This window comes from Gavia stellata, chromosome 6, assembly GCF_030936135.1.
Source record: "Gavia stellata isolate bGavSte3 chromosome 6, bGavSte3.hap2, whole genome shotgun sequence".
Lineage (NCBI taxonomy): Eukaryota > Metazoa > Chordata > Aves > Gaviiformes > Gaviidae > Gavia > Gavia stellata.
The window spans coordinates 38,550,849-38,570,479 of NC_082599.1; the positions used below are offsets into that span (position 1 = coordinate 38,550,849).

At 45.9% G+C, this 19,631-nt stretch overlaps 1 protein-coding gene across 2 annotated transcripts in view; it reads left to right on the forward strand.

Moving 5' to 3' along the window:
* The window catches only part of CREB5 (cAMP responsive element binding protein 5), a 254,166-nt gene extending 250,857 nt beyond the window's left edge, over nucleotides 1–3,309 (forward strand). For both annotated transcript variants that reach the window (XM_059818931.1, XM_059818932.1), the window contains exons 9-11: nucleotides 630–857; nucleotides 1,882–1,990; nucleotides 3,123–3,309. In XM_059818931.1, the coding sequence (XP_059674914.1) occupies nucleotides 630–857; nucleotides 1,882–1,990; nucleotides 3,123–3,286 (501 nt within the window). In that variant the 3' untranslated portion in view covers nucleotides 3,287–3,309. The remainder of the gene's footprint in view (nucleotides 1–629; nucleotides 858–1,881; nucleotides 1,991–3,122) is intronic.
* The last annotated feature ends 16,322 nt before the right edge of the window (nucleotides 3,310–19,631 follow it).

Sequence of the window (19,631 nt, forward strand, 5' to 3'; positions counted from 1 at the left end):
GTGCAGGGATACCAAAATGCAAGTTCGAGTTCAGGTACCTAAATCCTTTCTTTTGCCCCTAGCTGAGGGGCACTGAGGTCTGCTGCCCTTGCGCAATCCCAGCCCGCGGCTTCCCAGCTCCACTCAGGTGCAAAGAGCACTGCAGCTCCCATCTCCAGAGGTGGTAAAGCGTGAGACAGCGATGGAGGAGCCTGTGAAATGGAAATGTCCTAAAATTTTGCAGGCAATTAAAAAAAAAAAAAAGAAAGAAAAAGAGAGACAGAAATAAGGCCCCTACAGTCTTGTCCTTTGATTAAAATAGTTGCTGAGAGAAACTTGACATTTCAGGTTTGAAATAGGTGGTGTCAGAGAAAGTACCTAAGTGAAATGTTTTTAATAACTGTAAGGGGAAAAATGTTTTCCCTACTAATATTCAGAGCATCGTTTCAAAAAAACCTCCCCTTTGACCACAGCAAGGATTTGCCAGCAGCTAATTTCAGTGGCATCTGGCGCAGGCTTTCGAGTCGCGCCTGTTGCAGACCTCGCCGGGGAGCAGGACGAGCGCGTGAGATTTCCCTTCCCCTTTCAGCATCCCCCTCCGTAACTTGCCCCCCTCACCACCCCCTGCCAAACCTCTTCCTCCCCGCCAGGTTTCGCCGGCAGCGCAGCAGATGCAGCCCACGCAGACGATACAGCCGCCGCAGCCGACCGGAGGTCGCCGGAGGAGAGTGGTGGACGAAGACCCGGATGAGAGGAGGCGGAAATTTCTGGAAAGGAACCGAGCTGCCGCCACGCGCTGCAGACAGAAGAGGAAGGTCTGGGTGATGTCACTGGAAAAGAAAGCAGAAGAGCTCACCCAGACAAACATGCAGCTTCAGGTGCGAGCCACTGTCCGCGCCCCCGAGGACACAGAGGGGCTCTTTGTGCTCGGAGGGGCTGGCGGTGCCGGGGGGCCCTCGGGGCTGCCCCCGCACGGCCGGCTCCTCCTGGGAGCGCAGGCATAATCAAAGTCCATTAATCAAGATGTGTGTGGTTCAATTAAAGAAATAATTGCATTTTAGCGGGATAAGTCAGGAAAAAGCTGTCTTGGGATTTAGAAGCCTTTGCTAGACGGAGTTGTATTTATTTTTTTTTCTTGTCACCGCTTTTTGGGGGGATTTTTTTTGGAAGTGCCATTAACTCGGCTGTAAAAGACTTCTTCAGAGTAGGGCATGTAGCTAATCCCTCATTCAAAGCCAGGGAGATAGGACTGTAAACAGATCAGTCTACCGTTAAGGAAAAGAATGAAGTGGATGGATGAAAGTACCCTGAATTAATATAATAAAAGCCCTTCTTATGGTGGTGCCCTTCTTACAGTGGGCACAGTACTTCTGCCCCATCCAGAGGTGTGCCTGTGTGCTGCCAAGAGCAGAAAGACCATTCGCATAATGGCACTCCCCCAAAACATACTCCTCCCAAACACAGAGGTGTGAGCAGCACCCAGGCACCGGCCGTAGCGGAGCTGTGGGTGACACGCTGTAGGTGACAGCAGCCCTGCCACCGCGCTGCCCAGCGCAGCAGGCTGCCATTTCCCCCCACGGGTCTGGCCCCCGGCCTGATGCAGAGAGCCAGAGTATTTCCTGGGTGGATTAAAACACTGCCTAAAGTATCTCTGGTGCTGTGAAAGGTTAGTTTGCTTGTCAGTTTATGTCATCAAATCTGGAAGCCAAATTGCCTTCAGAAGAAGTTATAAAATAATGTCACGGACGAACGTTAACATAAACCCAGCAAACGAGCGCTGAGTACCGTTTTTGCTCAGTTCTTCTGAAGTTGTGGAGCAGTGTCTGTGTTCTTGGGTTTAAACTTTGCAGAAGAGCCTGGTTTAAGCTTTGTGGCAAACCAAACCCTCTCTTCCTTTTCTAGAACGAGGTTTCCATGCTGAAAAATGAGGTAGCACAGCTGAAACAGTTATTGTTAACACATAAAGACTGTCCGATAACAGCTATGCAGAAAGAATCGCAAGGATATCTAAGTAAGTAGCTGGTATGTTTGCACTGTCTCCACACTGCTCACAGGAAAGCAGAGTTTCTAATTCTTCCCTCCAGAATCCCTTCTTGGTCATATTCTCACTTGACCCTGTCTTCTCAAACATCATCCGAGCCATCCAATCTCCTGCCCTTATTAATCCAGCCCCGCTCAAAACCAAAAAAGCTCTGGTTTGCATTCCCCACCCCTCCCTTCGGCAAGGAGATGCACACGGATGGACGTTCGCTCCCCTGTGGAGGATCCCGCTTGAACTCACAGCTCCAAACCTGCAAGAGTCCTCCTGGGCACAGCACTGCCAGCACCTTAAAATAACTCTCAAAAGGAAAGTTAAAAAGGAAAACATTACAGTCCCCTCCAGCGAAAATGGTACTGTGCTCTGACAGTGGCGCAGACCAGGCGTGGCGCAGGTTTTCAAGGTTTGTCAACTCTTTTTTAACTCTTATCTTTCATTTTTTGCAAAAAATCTCATTTAATGGAGATGTTGAATTGATTCTGGCTAGTTGATGCATTGTGCCAGTGTGGTAATTTAGGGACAAATTCTTTGCTTGGCTCTAGAACGGCTCAGAAGAGCCTCAGGGTTAATATTTGCTAAATTGCAGCATTCCCTTAAAATAGAGCTCATTTCTGTCTCCTCTGCATCACTATGCATCTGGCTTTTTAACAGTACTCAAAGAAAAAAATACGTAATTGCATTACATGCCTATCAACTGTTGCTTGAATTAGATTTTTCTGTGCTGCAGTGCACTGCACTCTAATTTTGATTCCTGCTGGAGCGAATAAGGCATTTAAGCATCCCAACTGATTTTATAGATCTTAAGATATCGGACTTTTTGTCCTGACATTGGTTTCATAATCATTAAAGTCTTGGACTTTTTCAAGGTCCCAGCTCCTGAAGTCAGGTTGATAGCAGAGAAGCTGGCTTAAAAAAAATAACAAAAACTGCAAAAGATCAGAAGACAGAGAGTCTTGGATAACTGTATTTTGAAATCCTGGGACTTGTGCATGTCTCAGGTTGTCAGTATTGCTGCCGTAGTAGTACATCACTTTTCCAGGATGGGCTTGTTACTCGGATGGAAAAATGAATGTGTATTGTCTCTGTGCCCTCACCCCCTTCCCAGGTCCCGAGAGCAGTCCTCCCGCGAGCCCGGTCCCAGCTTGCTCCCAGCAGCAAGTCATCCAGCACAACACCATCACGACCTCCTCCTCCGTCAGCGACGTTGTGGGAAGCTCCACTCTCACCCAGCTCGCCAGCCACAGAACAGACATCAACCCCATCCTTTAAAAGTGGTTGATCAGAAACTGCTAGGGGAGTGTGGTAGCATATCAAAGCGTCCTCTGTGCTAAGGACATTTGCATCCGTAACTCAAGCCTGGAAGATTCCTCAGTTCTTGAAAGACTCTGGCTTTCATTTTTATAGTTATTAAAATGTCTTTTATACTTAGTTACATAAAAGGGAGTTATGCAATTAATATGCTATCAGCTTGAGAAATGCTTTGGTGCTTTCTCCAGTTTTTTTGGTACCAGTTACTTGTTTATAAACCTAACCCTTTCTGTACATAGTTATGTTTCCTTCTCACCAATCTAGCCTGAAGCCTCAGAAATACAGAGTTGTGTTAAACTGCAGCTTGTTAGCCAACGTGAGGCATGAAAAGTATTAAACAGAGTCATACGTAGGTAACTAGGAGTAATTAGGCTATAAATATATAGAGAGGGCATCTGCTAACAGCATAATAAAAAATGAGTTAGCGTTGTGCTATCAGCAGACCCCATCTTGCATTCAGAGCCTCTTTCAAAGCAGTTATATAGGTTGTGTCTATCAGGACAAAATCAAGCCCAAATAACGTGCTCTTTTGTCTAGCCCTCCCCCTTCTCCTCTCTCCCCTACCCTGGCCTTTTTCTCCTCCAGTTATTCTTACACCTTCCTTTTCCCTTTCCAAACCCTTTTCATCCCCCAGCTTTTTTTCCCTGCTTTTTTTCATTCCAAGGCTTTCTTGCTTCCCTCTTTTTCTCGAAGAACGGTGATGAACAAGCAAAAACTTAAAGCCCACCTAAAAACTGTCAGCACGACTGCTGCTTTCACTAGCTTTTCACCCACAGCTGGGTTGTGCTGAGCGTTTGGCTTTTAAAAAATAGAAATGCTCCTGATTTAGTGTTTTTAATAAACAGCGAAAGGCAAAAGTCGTGCAGCCCCAGGTGAAGCAGGATTGAGAGCCAGCTGTGTTGATGCTAGCAGCCCTGTCAGCTTCTGTGGCGCAGTACAGGCGTAGCAAGCAACACCTGAGAATCACAGCAATTATTTTGCACTGCCAGTCATTAACATAGAAAAATCTATGTAGTATATAATAATTCAGAAAAATTCTGTTCCCTAACTCGGTTGCATTGTTCTAGCAACGAAAGCTAACAGCCTCAGGTTTCACGGGCTATAAATGAGAAATAAATCAGTCTAACGGTTCTGACCAGTTGGAAAAATGCGATTTTTAATTCCCAGGGAAAGACCTGCTCTCTGCAGGCGTTCCTTTAAGTGTCCACGGACCGATCCCGAGCTGGCAGACAGCAGTGTAGCTTCACTGACTTTAATGGCACTTAACGCCTGTTTACTGCGAGTAAGGAGTTGTCTCATCAGGACGCTAAATAATTTTTAGAAGGCATGCAGCTGCTAAAAAGCACTGCAAGAATGGCAAATCCCACTGCACTCTGGATAAAACTCAGTCCTGCAAAGAGGGTCTGGAAAAGAGCCTTAATGCCACAGTTCAGGTTTTTGTTTGGACTCTGGGCCTGCCCCTCAGCACGACTGATTTGCATCCCCAAGTGGTACCAGTGATTGATGGGAAAATCAGATGGAGATGATGCCAGTTAATTACGCTGCCTTGCTGTATATTGGGACCTGATTTTGCTCTCAAATCTGTCAGCGGCAAAACCTCCCGCTGCTTACCCAGGGAGCGGGCTCCGAGCTGGTGATAAATGTTCAAACATTTTGAGCTGCATCTTTAATAGCAAAAGCTAATTCACATTATTCCCGGCAAATCCTTTAGCCCTGAACATGCTTTGTTCTGAAGCGAAGTTCTCCTCAAAGGCTGTGTCTTTGGTTTTTAGAGGAGTCGTGGGTTTTAAAAGGGTGGCTCTTCTCCGTCCGGGAGGGAGAGTGAAACGAGTGAAGCATGAGGCACTGCAAAGAGCAGGGCCTGCCTGGAAGGGCAAACAAAATTCTGAGGATCATTTATTTCCGAATTAGTTCTTATCTTGGTAACTAACTTTTTATCAGTATTCTTTTCTTTAACGGCTCGCTCGCCATTTATGCAAATACATTCAAAAGAAGAAGATTTTTAATGTACAGTGTAAATCTTGACTTGTTTATATAGTCTAAGAACCAAAAAAAATTATGAAAAAATACAAATGTAAAGGATTTTCTATTATATTTTAGACAAACATATACTTTTAAAGTGTTTTAAATACTGAATCTATAATTTTTTTTAAGCTCCAGTTGTAATAGCTAAATGGTTTTGCTTCATCACGGCTCCCAAGGGAACTTTTTTCAAATATGCAGTCGAGCAAAATGTTCCAGCTGAGTATCCGCTATGTAAAAAAAAACCAAATAAGCATTTCCCCTGTGTCTGAATTTCATCATTCACCATGAAAAAGAAAATGCCATTGCAGGGTTAATTTAAAAATCTTTCCCTCTATATGGGTAGCACTTAAAAACATGAAAAAATAAAAAATCAAAGTTGTTGGTAATATTAGAATACCCAGTTGAGCTACACTGCACTAGAATTACGGTTTAGCTTCATTTTATTCAGTCTCCTCAATTAAAATATTTAGCTGTTAAACTGAAAGCCTCTACATTAAAAAGGAAAAAAAAAAAAGAAAAAAATACAAAAACCTTGCCTAAGTTTTGTTAAATTCAGCAACTTGACAGTTTGACTGATGTGTATTATATATAGCTCAATTATTTCTTTTTTTAATGCTAACTAGGCAAGCCAACCACACATGTTGGCCTAAATGTGTAATTACAATGAAATGTCTCCTCTCTATACTATTGGCCTTTAGGTATAATCCTTGCTAGTGATGTGGAAATAAGTAAAGGATGAAAAGCTATTTGCTATTGCTTCTTGTAACTCTGTCGCAGGTTCACAGGCCAAGACAACACGCAGCATATTTATATCGGCTATATCATCAGTAAAAGGACCAACCGTACCAGGCACCTTATATTATTCATCAGATCCGCTTCCACATTAAAATGCTCTTGTGTTCCAGGGGAGTGATCCTGCAGCCTTTCCTCAAGCTGCCGGTCCAGCCGGGCACTGGAGGCTGCCGGAGCAAGGGCTGCGGGACAAGCCCCTGCCCCTCTGTCCCCGGGATGTCCCTTTGCTGCGTGGTTGGTGGCAGCAGCCTCTTCCTAAGCACGCCACTCTAAATGCACTTCCCGGGCTCTTTCCGTCGAGGAGAAATCCTGCTTTTCCACGAGCTACTACTGGAGACTGCTCCGCTTCCCTCCTGCCCCACAAATCCAGCCCATTGCCGGGCTCGCCGGGCTCTGTGCTCTGTCCCGCTGACAGCGGACGACTCGGAACGCTTCCCTCGCCCGCTCTCCCGGGCGCTAGCAGGGCAGCGAGCCTTGGCCGGCACCTCGCTCAGGAGGAGGTATTTCTGTGGACGGCATCTCTCTCACCGTGTGATGTCGGAAGCACGTTGGAAATCTCAGCCACGGACAACTGCAATACTTTGATCGGAAAGAAACGATGCTGTGATACGGTTCCTTCATCCCCGGCCCCCCTTCCCCGAGTCAATTTATACAAGCCATATTCATAACACTGCCTGTGGGAGACAAGTAGTTTGTGTGCTATCATGGTGTGTTTTATAAGGACGACGATGATGATGATGATGATTTATGGAGAATTTCACGCTGTTGGGAGTTAATTCCTGCTACGAAGCTAAATGTCTGCTGCCCATCTTCTGAATAGTGGAAAGTCAATGGTTCAGTGCCTCAGTGCGTGTGGATTTAGTGTGTTAACTGACTCTGTCCTGTTAACTAACAAGCCAGCTATAACTGTTGTTAAATGCCCAACTTTTGAGGATTCATATTTTTTTAAGCAACAATATTTAGTGTTGAAAACTAGCCTTTTAGTTTAGGCAAAATGTGCTTTTTAGCAGCTAATACCTTTTTTTAAAAAAAAGCGTATAGAGTGAATTTATGAAAATTCATGAGGACCAAAGCAATTTTAAAACAGGAATCTATTAATTTAGTATTCACATAGAATTTTATAAAGTATTTATTAATAAATGTTATTTTAACACATTCCATTTGAACAGTATTCTTGTACAGAATCTGTTTGTTTGTTTTTTTTAAGTTACAATATTAGTTTTGCAATAAACTACTCTAGGTGTGTGTGCATCTTAATCTTTCAGGGTCTCAAGCAGAAGTCATCCATCTAAGATGGAAAAGCTTGCTGAGGTCAGTTGTACAGAAATTCCTAGAATTAAATGTTTTCCTTAAAGCAGCATCTGCTTTTTTTTTTTTCTTTTTCTCTCTTTTTTTTTTTTTTGGTAACAACAGAACAAATTATGAACCTTCAGTTGTTTCCTTTGTATTGGAAAATGTGCTTTCTCAGTTCAGAAAGCATGGGTCAACATATAACTGGAAAGCCTGTCTTTTTTTTTTTCTCCTTTTTTTTTTTAAGGCTGATTTTATACATCACCATGGAAGATCTAACCCCATCCTTGTTTCTTTTCTAATATCACATAGTGAGTTGCACTATACTGCCTTACCATTGCCTCTTCTGTCCTCTTACTAAGCAGTGTTCCTTAGATTTAGACCATTGAAACTCCATTATACATCAGAGAAAATTACTGGAGGGGGAAGAAGAGAAAAAGATTGATCTGTAGACGTAAAAACTAAACTGTGCCTATAAAACAAAACCAGTTACAACTAATTAGTATCTTATTTCTACATTTCAATTATTTATATTATTTTAAAATTGCACTTTAGCTCTCACCCTCTTTCTTGTTCTCCCTTGTTCAATCATTTATAAATACTCTTGTAAAACGTTTGCACCAGATACATTTATATGCTTTCACTGGTGGCATATCTACAACTTGTCTCTCACACCTGCCCGAACGGAGAAGCTGAGAACAGCCAGTCTGCAGTGTGACTTAGACTTTACACCCTCTTCATGACAGCATATAAATGTTTTATTATGCAAAGTGTGTGAGGCAGCATCTAAGCTACATTTATAATCTCTCATCCCGAGAACCAAAGTGTCCTGTATATCGTAAGGTCAGGAGACTGGCTCTGTTGTGCATTGTCGTGCACTTTGACTGTTGTCCAACCCACAGTAGCTGTGAAGCTGCAGTGATAACGGTGGCCATACTATATATTAGAGTTCTGAATCAATAAAATGTGTTGCCTTATAACTTGACTAGGGACAGCACCTTTAAAAAAAAAAAAAAGAATAAGAAAAGAGACTAAAAACTTCTAAGGACAAACAAAAGCAATAAAATCTCAAGTGATCTGAACACCAAAAAAAAAATTGTTCACTTTTTCATCATCTGAAATAATCATCTTACTGCAAAGACAAAAGAGACTGTTTAGATCCGTAACCTCTTTTCTTTTCAGAGCTTACAGTTATCTCAGTTTTATCAGTGGCTTTACACTTAAGAGCTAAATTGCTTACCATTATTGGTTTTCCATAGCTTTCGAAATGACTTTATAGCAAATCCTAAACTGCATGAGGCCAAAAATGTCAGTGTTCACACACACTCACAGACAAGATTGATTCTCTAAGTGGAAATCTGATCCTTTCCCAGGCTCTCCTTGGACTGCAATCAATAATTGCAATTCGCTATATTTAGACCAGTGTGTAATACCTGGGATTCAGGATCTCCAGTTCTATATTGATGCAAATTAAATGTTAGTAATGTTAAGTTTCACCTGGTGGAACTGTTCCCGAAGTCCACTGTAACATCATGCCATCTGATGCCGTGAGACTCTTAGACCCAAATCTCTTTCTTGACTAAAAGTCTGTGTGACGGCCTTCTGAAAGAAGACCGAAAGCTCCTTCTGGCTTTGCAGAAACTGCAGCAGTGTCAGGAAGCAAGGGAGGTGGGCATTTCAAGGGAAATGCTTTCCTTGCTGGAATTTAGGAAACTCCAGAGAAATTTTTTCCCCACCCCTCGGAGCTGAGATTGCAGAGAGATCCCTGTCAGAGACAACCTTTCCCATGCTTCCACAAGGCAAACTTTTTTGCACAAAAGGTGTATCGGTCTTCTGAATAAGAATAATTGCCACTGAGAGTTTTGCCAAGGACTTTATCACCGGGACCCAAGTGTTTTCCCAGCCCATGGCCATGAGCTCTGTACCCCTCTCTGTAACAGCTCCATTCAAACACTGGGTAGCACTCATCGGTGAACATTGCTTCTTCAGACTATTGCCATTGTCCTGGTTTTAAGGAACTTTTAGCACTGCTTGGAGTAAGCCTAAACTATCGAAGTTTATATATAAATATATATATTATATTAAAAAAGGTGCTGTCACAGTAAGTTTTGGGCTTGAGGTTGTTTGTATTGTATGCAAAGGTTTTGTGTTTGTTTGTCTGTTTGTTTTATTCTGTAAAGCAACCACCTTCCTTACCGGAGGGAGATAATTTTTTTTTTTTGGTACATAAGTGTAAATACTTGCTGCAGCATTTAATATGTTTAATTTTATGTTAAGCTTTTTGTTGCATTGTGAACCCATTATTGTTACAAATGGACAATGAGTTCATTGAGACTGTTCAACTAGGTCAGATTTTTACATCTCTTTCTAGCTAGAAGAGACAGGAATTTTGTGCATTTGTACAAATGTTAATAATATCACCGCAATTCCAGTATAATAAAGCACTCAAATACAAATAGTTCCAATAGTCTGGCTGTGTCTATACCCCAAACATTTTACAGTACGGGTAACTCCTGAAATTGAACCAAGCTACTCCTCAGTGATTTCCATTCTGAGCTGCAATCCCTCATCTCCCCCAAAATCAGAGGAGGACCACGGTGCTAGGCATCCTCCTGTCTGGCCATAGGAGCAAGGGGCTGTGCAGACCTTACGGCCCACCTTTGCCCTCCCGCAGCCAAGGAGACTTTGCAAGAACAAGTTCTCTGACCCCTTTCCAAGCAGGGAGGCTGCAAAGCCTCAAACAAAAAGACTTACGTGGTGGAGCCTGACATGAGGCCTCCACATAAGGATGAGACAAGCTGTTATTTTACTTTTGCTTGCAGCTGGAGTGTGCTTATATCAAAATACACTCTATGCTTGTTATCCCGCCAGCCTCGCCTCTTGCCAAAAGCTGCCTGGAAATGGATTTCCTGCTGGGCTAATTAGCTCTAATTGTGATGCCCCTGTTATCTTGCCAACCTCATTTCTCACTATAAATTAGTCCAATACAGACCTTGGCACAATAATGCATAAACTGTAATCTAAAGTTAGTCAAGACGAACCCATCTCTCCAGCCGAAAAGCCAGCTTTAGATTAATGCAACTTGATGACCTTGCTGGCAGTCCCGGAGCGATGGCCTGACTCAGTGTGGTCCAAGACCTGAGAGGCGCAGCCTCTGCTACAGGGACCAGCCCGCCTGCAAGCACTTGGTCCTGGTGTCACGCTGCAGGAGGCTGGCCCCGTGTGGCATGACCGTGCTTCTCCCTTGGAGGCCCTGGCATGGGCACAGCTTCTGCTGCTCTCCCTCCGGTTTTCAGAAGGCTATATCTGGCCACGAGCACTCACCCTCCTAAAATGGGTAGGAAAAAGGCAGAGCCATGCCCCTGTTCCCATTCTCCCCTTGTAAAAGCTGGAAGATGGGTCAGTGGGCGCACATGGCTCCCTCTTTAAGGGAGTACAGCAGACGTTTTCCCAAACATCAAGACATGGCATTAGCTGGAGCCATTTCTGAGGCCATATACCTCTGCGTCGCCCTTAAAGCAGGGCTGTCATGCCACAACTTAACCTGTATTTATACAGCAGGGCTCTTGCTCTGGGACCAAATTCTAAAAGAGTATCATCATATCTGTAAAAATAGATGCCTCTCATGAAGGCATATCACAGGACTATTTTATTGTCCACACAGTTATATTTACACCTGACAGTATGAGCTAAGCAAGATGTATTCAAGCTGAGGTAACACTGCCCTTTACAGCTGATTCATGGTTTCCCAAACCTGATCGTAGTATTTGTTCCTCTTCCAAGCAGTCCACTGTTACTATTGCTCTCTTCGGACTGCTCTAGACATCATAACAAAGTTATTATTAGAGAAAAAATGAATCAGTGTGAGTGCATGCTCCTTCCCCTCTCCTTTGCAGGGATGCAGCCAGAACTAGGCTGAGCTGAGGACGCTCTGCATCAGCAAGAGGGTTGCTCCAGCTTACATCAGTCGGAGCAGTGGTGCAGAGAGATGCCTTCCCCCTGCCAAAGCAGCCCCTTGTGCTGTGGCTGGACCTGCTTTGCCTCTCAGCCTGCCCCCAACTTTCTCCCAAACCCAGGCTGCAGCCCCAGCTACTTGCTGTAAGGGCGCTCAAAACTAATGGCAATGTAGCACAGAATTTGGGTAGGGATGATAAGGGTCTAGAAGGGGGGGTCAAACCCAAAGAAGTCCACATGTAAATAGAGGCAAGAGCTGAGAAATTCGAAGTCGTCTTGTGCTAAAGAAACCTTTCAGCAGGGGGATGGAGAAGCAGGCAGACATGAGTGCTTTTTTGTTAGTTTTGAGATGATTTTTAAAAAATACTGGGATAGAAGGAACACTGAACATGCAAGGATGCAAAGCTTTCTGATATCACAGTGACTGTCGTCATAGAAGAGCCAAAGCGAGTCTGACTGCCTCCTGGGGAATCTCCCCATACGCAGCACTTGGGGACAGTCTCAGAAATGGCACGGTTGGTTATGCTCCCCCCATCAGCAACCCTTGCCACGCACAGCTCTAGCAAAGCCTTGCAGTAAAGACCTACCTCTCAGCTCTCCCTGCCCACCCTGGAGTCAGCCCTGCCCAGCTGAAGGCAGGCAATGGGCTGATTTAGACGGAAAACCAGTTTTCCTCACCACAAATAGCTACTGGCTGCTGAGGCCCCAGTACAGGAGACTCCAGCCCTGGGACTACTCCCAGAATTATCCTGTTGCACCCACTTTCTTTATGGAAAGGTTTTGCTCACAGTCATTCCAGAGCTTGTCTCACAGGGAATAAGCACAAGATTAAACACAAAGCTTCCTGAGAACTAGTTTCCAGGGAGTCAAAAAATTAAGCAAGTACGAGTGGGAAAAGAGGGATCAAAGTTAAACCAGAACTGCCATCACCCTTCAGATCAGAGCTAGCAACTGAGGGTTTGGGGCCATTTGCTCAATTCTTTGGTCTGCTTTGTTATTGCAACTGCCCTAACTTCTTTTTGCCTCCGATCTGCCCTGCTGCAACAGGGACATTTATTTTAGTGGCTCTAAGCAGGGCATTAGTGCTTGCCATTTGCTTAAAACCCTCTTTCTGCAGAACCCTTAAGCACCATTTTTCTTCCAGCCTGCTCTACTCTCCAGTGCAACACAATGCCACAGTATGAGAATGACCCCGCAATGCTGATAAAATATTTAAGAAGCGTGTTCTGATTGTGTTAGGTAAGCAAATACCACGAGAGCCCGACCATTAGTGAACCTGATCAGCCCATTCCCCCAGGACTTGCCGGCAGAGCAAGCCAGAGCAGCCTGAACTAGAAGCAACGGAGCAGCTGCCTTTCCTGAAAGAGGGGGGAGCTTGAAGGTGTGTTTTGCAGAGGCTCAAGGAATTTGCAACCTGTGTGCCCCACTCTAAAACCAAATGATATAGATATAGATTTAGATATAGATATAGACGATACAGACATAGATATGTAGATATATAGATACAGATATAGGTATAGATATAGGTATAGGTAGGCAGACATAGATTATATAGATACATATAGACAATACAGATATATAGATGCAGACGGTATTGATGTGTGCATGTATGCATGTGTATGTGTGTGTACAGCAGGTCAGCAGGTGTTTTCACAGGGCATTGCATTCAACTGACAGCAAGTCAAATTAAAAGAAAGAAAAATACTTGACATAACTGGCCAGTTCATGTAGGAAATTGAGTCAAGAAAAAATAAATAAAGGCAGAAACAGATTAGTTTAGATCTGGGGCCCTCTGGATTATAATGGATCACGTGGGAAGACAGGAGTCTTTGTATGGAAGGACTCTATATCCTCCTCACACTTTCTCTTTTGTTTCACTAATCATTTTCATTCTGTGTTATAAGGCAGCCGAGCCAATTCCAGCTTAGTAAAAGTTTTTCTTAGCTTCAGGAAGCTGTGCTGCAAAGGCAACATGTAGCCGTGGATGAGAAAAAGGAACTGTCCGCAGCAGGACATGGCCGCAGACTCCCTTTACGCAGGATTGTGTTTGGTATCACAACACCGGCCGTTGTTTTAGCTTGGGTTTTTTGTTGTTGGCATTTTGCTGTAGCACTTTGATCCGCCAAGTTAAGTTGTTAGAATTAAAGTTAAAGCCTGGCAGTTTTTACAAGATGAACAGGGAGGATGAGGGAGCAATAGCTTTGCTTTTGTCCTGCTGCAATGGTGTTTTGCCTTTAGAGGTGAAGTTTTTATCATTCAGCTGGAGTATGTGCTAGCTGCACTGACTGATACCTCCTTTGCCCTAATTCCCACAGTCCCCTAAAATAGCTGAGGGACTATTAACCCTCTGCGAAGGTGTTCCTGCTACCTCTTTGTGCTAGTACTCTTGTGGGATGAGGTGGAGGGCCTGCGGGGACACCCACAGCCCCACATTTCCACAGCAGTACAATGTGGTAGCAGCCTGGCCGCACTGGCAGCGAGGTCTGCAGGGGTCCCGCTGGGCTGACCCGCTCGGCTCTGGCACTGCAGGTGACTCCTGCCACTACCTTGCAAGGGCTGAGCTAAACCAAGGTCCTGTCATTCACCTGACTGTACCTCAAGCCAATCTGACTGACTGAAACCGGGGAAAAAACGCAGCAGAAGGTATTTATTACGTTGCCAGCTTTGCAAACTGGTGTGGCAAATCAAGCAGGTCGCGGTGCGCAGAGCCCTGGGAGGGCAGGCGGGAGCCGCGTGTGGGTGAGCAGGGAGCAAGAAGAGCAGGGGGATGGCAGTGGGCTGGAGACAGCCGAGATGTTTGTGAGTTGCTGCGTGGTGAAGCCATACCCCCGGGCTGTGCCCAGGGCACCAGACGGAAACTCGAGTGAGATGGTGTCCACAGCTTGTGCCATCAGTGGCGATGGTGCTGCCCGGTTGTCCCTGTGGGGTTTAGCCACCTGAGAGCACGTCTGGTGCTGACCCACCAGCAAGGCTTCACCCAGTTGTCCTGCTCCTCCACAGCCCACAGAGCCAAAAGTAGCTTTAAAACACAACCTGCTCTCTGCCTTCAAAGAGTCAGCAAACTTCATTCTGCAGATAGAGGGAAAACAACGCTGCTGATTAAAACAACGTATTTTTTTCTTCTTTTTACAGTTGCTTTCCAGAGCGGAACCCACATTTTTAATTGCTTAGGATGAGCTTCAGGCATATCTTCACCAGGGCAACTTCCTCTGCCATGTTATACCCCATATCACTCAAGGACAATTGCAGAATGTCCTTTTTGCAGCAGCAAAACCAGGTACCGTTTCAATGCCTCTCACAAAAATGTTTCTCCTTCCCTTGCAAGCCCTGGCTGAGTGCAGGGAGCACGTGGGGCTGAGCCCTGCTGAGGGATGGTGCTGCAGGAGGACGCCTGATACCCAACAGGGCCCTGGCCCTCGCAGCTCGTTTCTGGGGTGGGACGAGAAAAAGGCCCATTTTTGCCAATCCGAAATTAAGCCTCCTCGGCTTGCTGAAGCCATGGAAGATGTCAGGAGCAAGGCAGTCCCTTTTCCAGGAAAGCTCTGCTCCTAATGTGGTATGAGAGCAGTAGGATCCCACCAGTGCCGCAAAGCAGAGCTCCGGCAGCCGCTGCCGGGCTCATCAGAGCCAGCAGCTGGGAGAGGAAGCCAAGGACAGCTTTTAAATGCACGTGGCGGAGAGAGGAATGAAAAATATTAATTTTAAATGGATCGACGCTGGCCTTGGAACTAGGCAGGCAAACATCCAAGCCTGTCAGGAGGGAGTAATGAGGGCTTTTAAATTAGATGTGATCACCTATCTGTGGCTGTACAGAGTATTTTCTGTGTATCCCCAGTACCTTAGGGAGAACCCCAGACACGTAAGGTTACAAGCGTGCTGTCTGTGTACAGGCTCTTTCATCAGAGAGTTTCAAGTGCTTCTCAGGCTTTAATTTAGTGCCTTAATTACCCAGGGATTTAAGTAAATATAATTGTCTTCATTTTTCCCAGCAGCACGCAGAGAGGAATAGACTGACAGAGAAACCAGAAAACGTGCGCACCCCCCCTTTTCCTGCTCTTTCTAACAGCCCGTACATCAGGACCCCGCCAGGAGACTTCAGGCAGGCGAAGCTTTACCTGCTGAAGGCATATCCACGCAGTCCTCTCTAGAAATCCTAATCCTTGCCCTCAAGGAGAAATGAGCTGTTTTGCTTTCCATTTGTCTTCTTCAAAGCTCTGGCCAAGCTTGTCCTCATTACGAGGCCATTAAAACACCGATGTTCTTCACATGATGATTTCCTCTTGGATTAGATGGGAAGATTTTTATACACTGTAAAAAGATTCTCTGGTTCTGACATCTCTTTTTTTATTTGCCCAGACCAAAAGCTTGCAAGGAACAGGAATGGGAAACCATATCGGCATTCAAATAAAATGCCACAATCATCCACAGAGGCGAGGGGAAAGCCCTGCAGTCTCATTAGCCAAACTTGCACATGGTTCTAATCAAACGGGTGGGAGGGAGACATTCCCTTGGCCACGGATACCACTGATTTTCTTCCTTAGGTTCCAATTCTGTAACTCTTATTCACCCGAAGATAAACGGGCTTTTCAGGCGGGGAAAGAGGGCTTTGGGATTGGGCTCTAAGGCTTTTCATGTATTCAGTTGTCACTTGCTTTTTACATTCAAATTCTGATGGGTCAGACTTCCTAGGCGGTGTCTTTCAACACCTAATAATTCACCCGGCAAGCTCCAGTGCTAATACAGACGTCTTCTTATCAAGCTTGAAACAGGGGGTTTTTTTGATTATTTTAAAGACACTTTTTGGTGCTCTCTCCTTCTACGTTTATACTGATTCCTTCACAATGATTATTTATGTGGCATTTCTTTCCCATTACAGATTTGAAAACATCACCTGTTTTAGCAGGAGATTTCTGGGGTGAGTGCAGAAATATTTTGAGGAATTCGGTCATCGCCATTTGCTAATGGAAAATCTAGTAACCGAAGTGGGGTTTTTTTAAAACCACAATAAATTTTATATTTGTTACTGCTGGATTCCCATTAAATGCATTAATTATAGGAATGTTTAATGAAGCAAATAAAAAAAAAACCATTATGTATAGAGCACTGTGAAAAACAAGGTATTCAGCAGAGTGTGCTCTTATATACTCTTAATAAAAGACCTTACCTTAAGGTAAAAACCCAATAAAATATGCCATAATGTGCTATGGGACCCACCGTTGATTTACAATGCATTACTCCTTTAGCAGTAAGCAACTTTTGCACAATACACAGCAAGCTTTTATATATTTATATATAAGACCTTTTTTCTTCTAACAAAGATTTATTGAATTTCCCCAGAGCATATTCATTTTCTAAAAAGTTCTTTGTTTTGCTCTACTATATTAGTTCTAATAAAGGCAACAATCTCTTTCCTGATTGACACTTGCAATATTAAAATTACAAAAAATATGAGAGTCAATACTTTATATAGAAATATTACTCTATGCGTTCTTTGAGACTAAATGCCAACAGAGTTTTGCTAATATCTGGCATTTTGCAAAACCATAGCACGTTGGGCAAGGTCTAGAAATCCATGGTGAAATTATCGTAAAGTCCCAGTTTCTGATTCCTCCAAGGAACTATAAATGAGTAACTTTTAAAATAAGTTCATACACCTTCTGTTCCCCTAAATTTAAATGACAAATATGTAAAACCCATACCAACAAGTTCAATCTATCCGCTGAGAAAGTTAAATTACGCATAACATGATGAACATGGGTTGAAATCCTTAAAGAAATACAGGAGGATTCCCTGACATGCACTTGCCAATCCTTCACATGTCATCAAAGACTGCTTTTTCAAGCATGTAATGTCTCATGATATAATGGAACAGTTCTCGGTGTTCCCTATTAGTCACACTGATTATTATAGTTGGCACAGGGTCCTCTCCACGTTCGTTCCTCAGAGGTGTGTTTGCTCTCCAATTCCCATTCATTCCACTATAAAATCCCCTGGTTTTAAAAGGGCCCCTTTCTGCGTTGGCTTCACCTGTAATAACGGGAGGGGAACATGCAGGACCCTTGTCCTGCAAATGCATACACACACATGCAGAGGGACTGTCCCTCTGAAGTCTTCAGTGGTTTACCCCCATATGCAGGTAAATATATGCAGAACTGTGGCCTACAAGTAGAATAAGTGCAAGAGATTTTGAGGGAAAAAATGCCTCTCTGCTTGCCTTGGTCACCTGAGAAAGGTATGCTTTGCAGACAGCAAGTGTCCTCCACGTTCACACATTTTTGGGGCAGCAGAGCGAGGAGGAGACATCTCTTTGAACCACAGAGGCCAAGGCTGGCTGAGGCATTGGGAGACGCGTGTGCAAAAGGCCGGTGCAAGCACAGCAATGTCTAAGAGAACTGGGTCATCACCCACACCATAGCGACTGGATTTCTGCATTTCAGTTTCTGCCGGTGCTTCCTGGGGTGTGAAAAAGCTCCTCCCACAACTGGCCAAATGCACTTTGCTTGTGTGAAGAAGATCAGGGTCCATACACAAAATCAGGTTTACATTAATGGTTACCAGAGTGTTTCAGCATCGCCCGATCAACTACAGCAATGCGAAACAAGCCAACTTCTCATTTATACAGGCCAGAGGCAGGGGAAGGGAAGGGAAGGGAAGGGAAGGGAAGGGAAGGGAAGGGAAGGGAAGGGAAGGGAACCTGAGAAACATCTGCTTTGCAGACAGCAAGTGTCCTTCATGTTCGTACATCTTTGGGGCAGCAGAGTGGGGAGGAGATGTTTCTCTGCCTTCCAGCTTCCCCATGGAATGGCCTTTGCCACCCGCCCCCAAACCTCCAGGCTGACGGTGAGTGTGAGCATGACAAGGCCCCACTCACTTGCTCCCTCACCTGCCGCCATCCCCAGCCCCGGCGGGCACAAGCCCCGCTCCCACCCAGGCCAAACAGGCAGGTGGCCGAGGACAAACCCGGAGAGGCCCCAGGTTTTGCAAGTTCTCCGGCAGATGGGTTTGCTCGGCCAGGCAGTCCAGGCACCGCCGTACCGCCCGAGCCGCGGGTCAGGGCGCGCCCGGTACAGACCCGGCATCTCCCCGGGCCGGGGCGGCCGCACGGGTACTCGCCGGCGGCGACGGGGCCAAACCCGCCTTAACTGGGACCGGCCGCGGCCAGCTGCGGCATGGCGGGGCGAGGGTCGCTGGGCACAACGGGACCATGTGGTGGTGCCGCACGGCTCGGCTTGGCTCGGCACGACTGGGCACCGTACGGCACGGCACGGCACGGCTCGGCTCGGCTCGGCACGACTGGGCATGGCACGGCACGGCACAGCATGGCACGGCACAGCACGGCTCGGCACGACTGGGCATGGCACGGCACGCACGGCACGGCACAGCACGGCTCGGCTCGGCTCGGCACGACTGGGCACGGCACGGCTCGGCACGGCTCGGCTCGGCTCGGCGCGGTGCGTTCCCAGTCCGGCCGTGCCCCCCTGTGGCAGGCCCGGGAAGCTCAGGCGGCCGCCGCCGCTTGGCCCGGCGCAGCCCGGCGGCAGTGCCGGCTCTGGGGCGGGGGCCCGGCTTGCCCGGCTCGGCAACTCAGGACCAGCGCGGGCTGACGGCGGGCGCCGGTGTTAGCCCTCGGTGCGGGTCGCTATCAGAAGCGGTGGTGCTGTTTTTCCTTCCTGCCTTAGCACAGAGGGGTGCGGGGCAAACTGTCCCCGTGAGCTGCTCTGACTGAAAATGAACTCATCAAACCCCAGCAAAGTCAAAATTACCACCGAAATGTCTGGGATTGTTTCCTGCCCCGGTCCGCCGACGCCGTGGCTGCGCAGTCACTGGGTCTCACACAAGGAAGAAGCAGTGCAGTTCTGGTTTTGCAGGAAGGGGAACGGCGTTCATCAGCTTGTGGCAAACCCCCGGTACACCAGGTTAGCAGCAATGGAGAAATGCTGCCCTGATTCACGTAATGGCTGTCCTTTCTCAGAGCCCCTCTTTCATCTGGGGGAGGGCACTGAACAACACCATGCAGTCAACAGGTTGGCATCTCACTCTTCCTGCAGTGCTACCCAAAGCCAAGGGAAGGGGATTGCATTGATGGCTTCTTCCCTTTCCTATTTCAGAGATGACAATTTTCACTGTCTTCTCATGTACCTTACTACACCCCTGAAACTGCCACCTGCCTCTGGTTTTCAGCAAGAAACCAACTATGAAGATGCAGATGTAGGAATGTGAATGAAGAATTCCAGCCAAAGAATGA